Source organism: Orbicella faveolata, unplaced genomic scaffold, assembly GCF_042242905.1.
Source record: "Orbicella faveolata isolate gen_17 unplaced genomic scaffold, um_ofav_v1 contig_13, whole genome shotgun sequence".
Classification (NCBI taxonomy): domain Eukaryota; kingdom Metazoa; phylum Cnidaria; class Anthozoa; order Scleractinia; family Merulinidae; genus Orbicella; species Orbicella faveolata.
The window spans coordinates 31,584,618-31,595,061 of record NW_028301540.1 but is presented as its reverse complement, the minus strand read 5'-3'; the positions used below and the strand labels follow the sequence as shown (position 1 = coordinate 31,595,061).

General features: G+C 39.3%; 1 protein-coding gene and 1 pseudogene across 1 annotated transcript; one reads left to right on the top strand and one right to left on the bottom strand.

Moving 5' to 3' along the window:
- Positions 1-23: 23 nt before the first annotated feature.
- LOC110062526 (uncharacterized) lies at positions 24-3,948 on the bottom strand. Its single transcript, XM_020769454.2, has 3 exons — positions 3,798-3,948; positions 1,186-1,322; positions 24-527 (listed from the first exon to the last, which is right to left on the bottom strand). Exons 1-3 carry the CDS (start codon positions 3,810-3,812, stop codon positions 221-223), a joined length of 459 nt encoding a protein of 152 aa, XP_020625113.1. The 5' UTR covers positions 3,813-3,948; the 3' UTR covers positions 24-220.
- Positions 3,949-6,557: 2,609 nt separating this feature from the next.
- LOC110062500 (BTB/POZ domain-containing protein 6 pseudogene) lies at positions 6,558-9,325 on the top strand (annotated as a pseudogene).
- The last annotated feature ends 1,119 nt before the right edge of the window (positions 9,326-10,444 follow it).

Here is a 10,444-nt window from a genome sequence, read left to right as displayed (position 1 = left end):
GTTTACAAGAAAATGAAACTAAATGATGTGATAGACGCTTTTAATTTAATCTAAATTGAGTTGGCAAAATGTGTGACACTTGCTTAACTTCGCTACTCTGTATACCTTAGATAACAGGAGCCGCTTTTGGTCTCAGGAACTTTACATTGAACATTTCATTAAATAGTGACATTTTAAGGGAAATTAAGTAAGGGGAGTGCTCCTGGACGCTTTAGGTAGCTTACACACAGTAGCATCCTACAGGCACGTCGGAAATCACCACGCGCCTGCGCCTGAAGCATTGTCCAATCCCGCTCGGTATACGCATGAATTCCACGCGTCCTGTTCTTGTCAAACAGCGCATCCTCCCACCCGTCACACCGCAGGCCGGAGGGTCGCTTGGAGTGCCTTCACATTTGACGCTGTAGGCAAACCTGGGAATGAAGGTATCTTTACTGTTGAAGTATTTCTGGGGGTCCAGTCGTGAGTAGATCTCTTGGCAGGCGCGAGTGTCGTCTAGGAATCGTTTTGCAACATGAGAGCGGGAGCTGTACAAAAGAAAGTCGGGAATGTATTGCTAGATTCTAACAAAGCTTGAATTTGTACGGTCAAATCAAACAAGAAAATAGGTCCGCAAAGCATCAGTAGCTTCCTATGCTGTTCGTTACTTAACTGACCAAATCATATGCATACTAGCCTCCTTCGCAAACGTTCTTTGAGCACGTCACGCAATCTTGGGAGGAAGATAGCCCAAAGAACTTTTGCGTATGAGGTTATATGCCGTCACGCTGCTATTTAATACTATTCTATTGAAAACAGCACATTGCTTCCGATCCAAACGAAACAATGTTTCAAGTAAACAGTACAAGTGTACGTAGACTGCATGTACACATGTTTTATGGCGGACAGATTCATTATGTATTTTTTCCAGGTTAGAGTATGCTGAAAAATACAATGTATACACGATCAGCTTGGCATGCACAAAATCGAAGTATGCATTGCGGACCTATTTTCTTGGTCGCTCTTTCCTTACATCAACTAAATTTGTAAGAATTAAAACTGACCACTAGTGAACGCAGTATACAGTTAGACCGTTACCTGGATTATGACTTACGTTTTATCACGAGAAAGTGCTAATTTTTAATACCTGTGATCAGTCTAGTCTAGCCGATACTACATCTCCCTTAGAAATGAAAGTTTATTTACTTTAAAGTGCCATTAGTTGATTCCAAAGGCGGAAACACATGTTCCTCCTCACTTGGATCTAACACGTCAATCGGCTGGGGAAAGCCCGCAGTCACTTGGGTCAGCGTAAGAATGATAGCTAGAAGGAATGGAATCCTCTGAAAGAGGGAGAGAGAAAAGATGTTATAAATTAACAACTTGTGACAATTATTATTGTTGAAATCCCTAAGCACGAAACCGGCTTAACAATACTGGTTTCGGTTTCGGTGTGAAGTAACAAAACGAGGATGTTGCCAGCGCATTTCCTCTCCCAAGAACAACGCAAAAATCTGAGTCTGAAAGTAATGAAGAGACCTCCGAATTTTGAGGTTGCTCCCTGAACGATCTATAATACAAAAAACTTAAGTGACATAGTTAATACACTTTCTACACCAGACTCTTTTTCTTTCCTATTCTCCCTCTTCCCCTATGCAATGTTGTGTATTACAACTCTGTAACGAAAACATGCAAACTATCATTGAGATCAGGCGCGCCCCTTGCTACAGCAGTGAAAGTATAAAACCTCCTTAATCATTAATGGATCTTTCCATTTTGACTTATTCTGTCGCTTCATTGCACGCACTTGCAAGTGAAGTTTTATGATGGCTTTCTTACAGTTCTCAAACGGGCTTTGCTTGCAATAGTCAAGGTATCATCGGCGTTAGAGGTATATGTCAAGTCTATATTTGAACACGCGGACGGCACAATACATTTTTATCGGATTGTCAACATATTGGTGTCATTATTAAATGAAACTCAAGTTTGTACTGGACAAGGTGAGGAAAAGCAGTTTAATGTATGGGAAACCTGTAGGTCTTCGCGTTTTTGACGATTTTGCCATTAATTAAGGAACGTTATGTAACATTTAAATAGCTGTTATCGCAGTCAGTTGTCTTGCTCGTGTCTTGCTCGTGTGACCTGTAGGTAGACATTTTCTCCAGGTTGGTATTTCAGAACGCTCTAGTCTTGTCACGCGATGATTCAACGCGCGCGACGTTTTAGGTTTCCTGTGTGACACCTTCACGCAAGGCACCGTCAGCTACGCAGTGAACGAAACATCCAACGAAAAACTCGAAACAACGTCATGGAGGAGCTAGATACATAAAAATGGATTAGACTGACTGTGAATGTAAAGTTATGACTTGATTTTCGCTGCGCCTGACTAAAATGTGTATCTAACCTCGTTCCAAGGGTTTCTCCCACCCCAATCACCCCATCCCTCACCACCACCTCAAACCCTGGCAGGAAAATCCGTAAACTGAACAGCATCAGTAACATGATAGCCGAGCAGATACTGCATAGTTCTTGTTTATAAAACTTGATTAACAGTACAGTACATAACAATATAATCTGAGTTTATTCAATGAAACCACACATAGGCAACACTTCAGGCAGAGAGCAAAAGACATGGGTGTCAAACTTCATTTACATTCGTCTGTTATCGAGAATCTCTTCCCATTTCCTGATTGGCATGTAGGTTGAACATATTAAAGTTAAGAAGAGGCCGGAAGATATCATGTTAATTAAAATTAATACCCTAAGCTTGCTATGACGGTTTTATTCAGGTGTACATGTGATCAAAGAGCGCTGCAATCCTATTTCTCGGCCTAATACCCACAATTTTAATAGTCACAATTACTTTTTTCTTCCGTTATGATTTTCTTCAGTTATAATTTCTGTTTTAAACTTTTTGTCAGTGTGGACCTCTGATTCTGTCCTCTCACAAGTAACAACATTTTTCAATAAAGCGGTCAAACTACCATGTCTACCATCCCGTACTGAGATGTTGGACCCATGTTGGTCATGTTGGACACCAGCTGTTGGGTTTTATTTAATAATCACGGTGCTACGATTTAATCGGATCGGTTTTCATAATACTCAGAGAAATAGTTCGATCTTATGTTTAATTTTGCTTTTTTTTTTAAGCTCTTAATCTACACTGGAGCGCGAAGCGTATGGTTTGTCGCAAAAGCTATATGTAACTAGTTTTTGCATCAGTAATCGGCAGCGTGTTTGGGTGTATTTTAGCAGCGCTAGCTGTTAAAAGACACTAAATAACCTACAGGTGCTGAGGAACCTCTTTCGCGAGAGTTTTCATGTCAAAGCTATGGTTTATTCCACGTTTCCGCAATCAGTCAACCTAAGATCCATTAAAGGCGACCTGTACCGGCAACTAGCGAGTTAGCTACTTGCTCTGATAGTGCTGCGCGTACAAGGCCCTTACCGTTAAACATTACTTTTATAGGTAAGAAAAAAAGTCTGCATACGAGCCAAGTGGCCCATCAGGTCGACGCTTATCTCCGGTTTCTGTAGCATGAAGTGACTAAGAGTATTTCTACTCCTCCCTGAACAATAATAATAACAAGATAGGATGGGATGCTAGTCCGTCGCAGGGATACCCCCAACATTAAATTCGTCGATACCCGCTGTGAGACTTAAGTGTCTCGCCCAAGAACACAACACAATGTCCTCGGCCAGGGCTTGAACCCGGACCGCTCGATCCGGCCATGAGGCCACCTCGCCTCCCGCATCACTTTTCATAGCTTTGAATACAGCATCACGCTTCTGTGCGACCATGCAAGATGAATTCTTACCTTTAAAGAAGGCATTTCTTCTCGAGATTTATAAATCAACTTTTTTTCGCTTGTCGTTAGATTCGGCCGGCTCTGACTCAAGAACACCCCCCTCCTAACTCTGTAACACCCGTTCTCTTATAAAGGCTTCTGTATATGTAACGTCAACCGCTGTTTATCTCAGGGAAGAACATTTCTGGCGGTTTCAGGTATATTTATCTGGCGTAGGTGGGGCTGAAGTTTGTAAATGTTTTGACTTCTAAGGCAAACACGACCCTAAATAATCCACTACTTTAACTATTGGTCTGTCAAACTTGGCGGAGCGATCTGATAACAGCAAAATTACAGGCACATAATTCAGGAGAAGCGGCCACCATTCATTTCATATTTTAAAATCACTGTCGTGTCACTTTAGAATGTTTTTAGACATTTCTCGAGGGTCCGGGCTCAGTAACGAAAATTCCTTTTTTACGACAAATTTGTTTCATCAAAAACGCAGGTCCTAAAACGTGAACCTAACAGATTACCTTTAAACAAGAGACTTCGGAAAGTTTAAAGATAAACTGCACCGTCAGTTCCTTTCACGTGCGGAGAGTTAAAGTGATTTTTTACAAACACTCTCACTTTAAACGAGAGGCTGAATGTCTTTTCTTGATAATTCACTTATCGCAAATAACTTATGCACTTTAAAATGTCTTTGAGAACAAGGATGAGTAATTATCAGATAAATGTTGATGGTCTTATTACTTAATGGAGAAAGCAATTACGATAACTTGTCAAAGTGTTGCACGCGAAGGAAAACGAGAATTTAAAACTTGTAATGCATTTGAAATACGAAAGAGACTCGATTGTTCTTCACAGCGTGGTGGAATTTAAATCATCTTTTACGCAAATTTCCATTTGACTGAAATAGTGTTAATTAAAAATGTGTCATGTTTACAGCATGGCCTTACACCCCCGTTAGGAACAAATATCGCAAATTTCTACCTTAAATGCAATAACCCTCTAACTCAACTTCAAATTGAAGATGTACTTGAATAAGATCACTAAATCCAATCAAGGAATGAAAGGGTGTTAAAACCTATCGAAAGCCTTTTGCGTTACAAGAGATTAAAATATAGACTTCCACGTTTTCCGCCCGCGCTTGGCTCTTGAACTAAAATTAAATATTTTCTGGCGGAGGGAAATAGAATATGAAACTTCAGTCACTTTTGAGGACTTTTTCCAGAGCGACGCGAATATACTGAATGTGAAGCAAAGGAAAAACCATCTATAGGGAGGGGCTTGCATAATTTTTAACTTTTCCAATCGCGCGGTGGACTTCAGGAGCAAAACCCGACCGGTCTTAATCTATCTTACTGGAGGAAGTTACTCCATGTTTGTTTGTTTTTTTTTTTTAAAGAAAACTGGACCCTTTGACAAATTGAAGATCAGACTTTCAAAGACGCTTGGCATTTCCTGCAATGACAAGTAACGAGCACTGAAAATGTCAATTTAGCAGATAACCCAGGTTGTATACGGAGACCATTAATTAACTGTTACATAACCATTTTATGAACGTGACCCGTTTCAAGGATTTGTATTGATTGAGCTCAAATCGCTTTTTTTAATTTTCAGTTTTCTTGAAAGAATAACTTAAAATAATCAGCAATGGAGTGATATGCAGTATTTTAATTCCTGGTTGACAAATTTCAATTGGTGTTTTCCAAGAACCGAGCGTAACAGCAAAATGCCAGCAACATGAAGTTTATCTGAAATGAGGATGAGAATATGGCAAATCATCAGGTAGGGGAAAACGTTTTCAGCTGTGTAAACAAACTCTTTTACGCTTTATTTCGAGGCCAATATAGATAGTTGCGTAGTACTAACGACCATGCACCGGACTAAAGAAAATTAAAATTAAATTAAAAGAAAACCTGCTTACCGGCTGAAAGACCTAATAACGATACAACGTAAACTGGGTTGGGATTGAAATAACTCGTTACTGACTGAAATAACTCTCTTGAGTCAAAGCCCGAGGGGAGTCCAAAGCGCTTCCTTTGTAAGAACTGTGAGGAAGGAGCTCCGAACAATATAATGGGTGGGCCTGCTGTAGTGTATCGCAGGCACAGTGCAAAACAGGCCAATAGTCGATGAGCGTGGCAGCTTAATGCGCCTCAGGTGCGAAAAAAACGTGATGATTTTAATAGACGGTCCAACCTTGTCGAATGCGGCAAGCTTACGACAAGTCTACCACGTAAAATGTTTCGTGTAAATCAAATCTACCACTTGCTTTAATATTATTGCTACGTTCGACCCGGACACGTAAAATATCGTTTAAGTGAAAAATATTTCCATGTAAAAGAAACGGGTTATTGTAGGGAGAAAGAATATTTCGTGTCCTGGAGATATTTGTAAATTCGTAAATATGCCGTAAATTTGAATTTTGATTTCGCTGAAAAAGCGGCGAAATTTGGAAACAAGTGACTGGGAACACTTGAATAATTATTTTAGCAGTGATGATCGATGATTGCCCAAGAAAACACAGAATCGAATATTTTCGTCTTCTATTTTCCAAGTGACCCATATTTTTAGGTCCTTGCGGTTAGTCGACTAACCGGTTTTCTAGACAATAGGGAACGCCTTTTTACTTTAAATAAACCGACCGTATAAATTAGAATCGTACAAAGTCGTACAAAGACTGTCATTCTTTTCACGGGGGAGAATTTGTGTGGGTGAAAAGCCACCGCCCTCGTAAGCTTTTGGGAATCGTTCTCTCAAAGATGGCTTCTCAAATACAATTTATCGATTTTCACTATCCATCAGATGGAAATTGAAGGATATCACATGATTATCTTTATCAAGTCGTCTATCGTGACTTTCGTTCTGTTTCAGAGGCTCGTATGTCGAGCAATATTGCGTGACATTCATTAATTACTTACCCAGAAATCAAAGCGAGGTTACATAATCTTTTGTTCATTCAAAAAATTCCCGACCACAACGTCGAACAACAACAAAGATGGCGTCCGCGAGTGAGATTCCAAGTTTCGAGAAATGCCAGCTCAAAGCAGCGACAGTGCGAGAAAGAAACGAGCTCATGTTTAACAACGAGATACTTAGCGATGTGCACTTCTTGGTGGGCAAAGATAAAGTTCGCATTCCGGGCCATAAATACGTTTTGGCTATAAGTAGTCCGGTGTTTTTCGCCATGTTTTACGGTCGAATGGCCGAGCAAGAGTCCGACGTAGCCGTTGGTGACTCCGAGGTCGAGTGCTTCATGGAACTTCTGCGTTTCGTGTACACAGACGAAGCAGTTTTGACCCTGGATAATGCCCTGGGTGTGCTTTATTTGGCAGAAAAGTACATGTTACCTTTTCTTGCAGCCAAATGCATAAATTTTGTTGAGGCGAGTTTGAACCCGGAGAATGCCTTAACGGTTCTCTGTCATGCCAGGTATTTGGGAAAAGAGACACTTCAAGAAAGATGCTGGGAGATGATAGACTCGTATACAACTCAAGTGTTAGAGTCGGAGGCATTTCCAGACCTTGATGTAGAAACCTTGTCGCTTCTTGTACAACGAAACACAATATCGGCCAAAGAAATTCAAATGTTCAAAGCCGTCAATTCTTGGTCCGAGAATGAATGCTTTCGGCAAGGTATTGAAGCGACTGCTGACAATAAGAGGGTAGTGTCTTCTCAGGCCATGAAATTTATAAGGTTTCCTTTGATGTCTCCGTTACAATTCGCCGACGAAGTTGCAAGATCAGGTATGCTGTCATACGAAGAAACAACCAACATATTTTTGTACTTCTTCTCTAGCATGGAAACAAAACTTCAATTCTCTAAAATTCCACGAACTCCCAGAGGAACGATGCTAAAGGAAACTTTGAGATGTTCTCGATTCAAAAGCTGTTGTGGAAACGACTGGTTCTGCGACACAAGAAAATGCGACGCGATAAAATTCATGGTCGACCGACCTATTTATGTGAAAGGGATAGCGGTGTACGGAGCGAGCAAAATGGAAGGGGACTATACAAGCAGTGTGGAACTTTTGAAACAAACCAAAGTCCTGGCTGAGCGTAAAAGTGCTTTTTCATCTGATACAGGCTCTACACTTCACGACATCTTATTTGATAGCGCCCATTTGATTGAGAAAAATGTAGTGTACACAATTAACCTGCTCATGCAGGGACCTTGTTCTCAAAGTGGAAGGGATGGATTCGCGACTGTGGTGACAGAGGGTGTAACATTTACATTTATTGAACATAACAGCCCAAATGGTACTTCTGTATCTGCTGGACAAATACCTGAAATTATCTTCCATCTATAGATTTAGAATTATTTACGGTGGATAATATAATTTCACTTAGCTTAATTCTGTTTTGGCTTTGATTGCTGATTATTTATGCAATCAAATCCTTAATTTCCTGCCCCAGGGGAATATCTCATATATTATGCATATCCATGTTTTTAATACAATGCGGTATAGTCATTTATGAGGTAGACTGTTTTTACCTATATGAAAAAACAAAAAACAACATCAATTATTTTTCTTCACTAATTTGACAAATGGTAAATGTGAAGGAATTTTACTTAATTTTTTTGAGTTGTTTTACAGATGGAAATGATATCTATGAATTTTTATCATACTGTTTTGGCTGTCAGTATTTTAGTTTCAAAGGTTTTATTTGTTTATTTGTTCCATAAAACATAATTTTCTGTAGATATTAGTAAATGAAAATGGGAAAAAAATTGCCCATGGTGCCAAAATTTACTACACATGAATATATTATATTGTGAAAATTTTGACATTATCAATATTGCATTATATTGTATGTGCTAGAATTCGAATTGTCTTTGAAAGATAAAACAGTAACTTAAGCTGAATTTTTAAATTAAAAGTATACTTCAAAGCTCGCTGTAGAGGAATTTATAAGCACTAAGGAAGAGCTGTTTAATTTTTGTGAGAGAGGAGAACTGGATATTTCTTGGAAAGGAGAAGTGGAGAAAATATCTTAATGTGTATAGTGAAACCAAAATACAAAACATCAAGCCAGCTGTGTGATAGAAAAAAAACCTAAAGTATGCGAAATAAAAAATATTCTTGCAAACTGTAAAGAGGTAAAAAGTCCTCTCCAATTGTCATGATGAAAAAAATATATTTGCTGAAAAAAATTGCCCAACTTACCCTCGACAAGAATAATGTTTTCCCCAATACCTGCAAATGATATTGTGTTTTATAGCCAAGGACTTAAATGTATAAATTACCAATTCGTTGCCTAACAGATTGTACAATATTTACCAACTGTTTCGGCTTGTAAAATAATTTTTAAGTCACATTACGTCGGAGGAATTTAAAAACGCAACAATGACAGGGAAATCACATGTATGTTGTAACGTCGTCATTTTCAAAAAGCTCCGTTTTCAATATGTTTTCTTTTCACACTACAACGACAAGCCGGCGTTTTCAAATTCCTCCGGTTTGAAGGACGTTTTCGAAAAGCTCCGTTTTCGTGTCGGATTAGTGTGGACGGTAGGCCTAACCATAGAAATAAAGCTGCGTTTCAAAATTTCTCCGGCGTCCTTTTTGTCTTTTATGGGGGACCAAGGGAACGCGCCAAGCGCGCGGACTGGCATCATTCAGCCAATCAGTAGCTGAAGTTTGAATGACGTTCAATAACTTTCGTGCCAGTGCTTGTGAAGTGGACGTGCAGACCGCTTTTGTTGAGTCTTCTTTGATGACTCTTTGATTGAGTTCGGAGTTAGAGAAGGACACAAAATGAAGGGATTTTTGCAGACCATTTTCATTTTCTCCACAGTTCTTGCGACTGGTGAGTTCATATCGTTTGAAGGATGTAGCTTGGCTAGAAGGCGCTCAGTTAATTTTTCTAATTGTCCATACATTTGTCTTTTCTAATTTTCCATACATTTGTCTGTAAAGTTGGCTGGGTAGACGCGGTTCGCGGGAAAAAAAATTACGGACAAATGTATGGAAAATTAGAAAAAATGATCGTCTTCTAGCCAAGCAACATCCTATTGGTGAATACAATCTTCTACCTAGTATTTTGACGTTTCGATTCATAAATTGAGTAAAATTCAATATTGGAAAAAGTTGTTTGCCATCGGATTCCCATACAAACACTGTAATTTTTGACCGCTTTGTCTACCCGTCAAGATGGCGTCGAAAACCGTGATAACTGAGGTCTATTTGTTCTATAGACAAACTGTTTAGCTCGTGGTTACTGCAACTCGTTGATGTTCCATGTTTTTTTTAGCTTTTCAGTTTTCATCCATTGTCGCTTTTGTATTCCTTTTTTTTTTTCAAGCCAGTGAATGTTGTTGAGCAAACTCGTGTGATGCTGATGTTATTGTAGATATTTTTAGATATTATAATAAAGTGTTTAAAACCCACCTCATTGATAGTGCAACTCCCTTGTGTAGGCGAGTTATAAGGAAAAAAGAGTTGCAGTTTTGAAAAGGATAAAGGTTTCAAACCAGTCTTGAAAACTATTTAGCACAAAACAATTACTGTACAAGAGTTATTTTGCTTGTGAATTTATAGCCATTGGTGGTACCTAAAGGTATTGTGTAAAAACCGGTTCTGGGGCCCGTTTCTCGAAAGCCCCGGAAACTTTTCGGGCCCATAAAGCCATAGCAAAATCTCGAACTTTACGATTACAGAGCTGTTT

Bases quoted from the DNA above. Each gene is read 5' to 3' on its own strand.
- LOC110062526 (XM_020769454.2), bottom strand. The intron at 528-1,185 runs GTAAATAAACTT...TCTTTTGTACAG, and splicing joins TCAACTAATGGCACTTTAAA to CTCCCGCTCTCATGTTGCAA.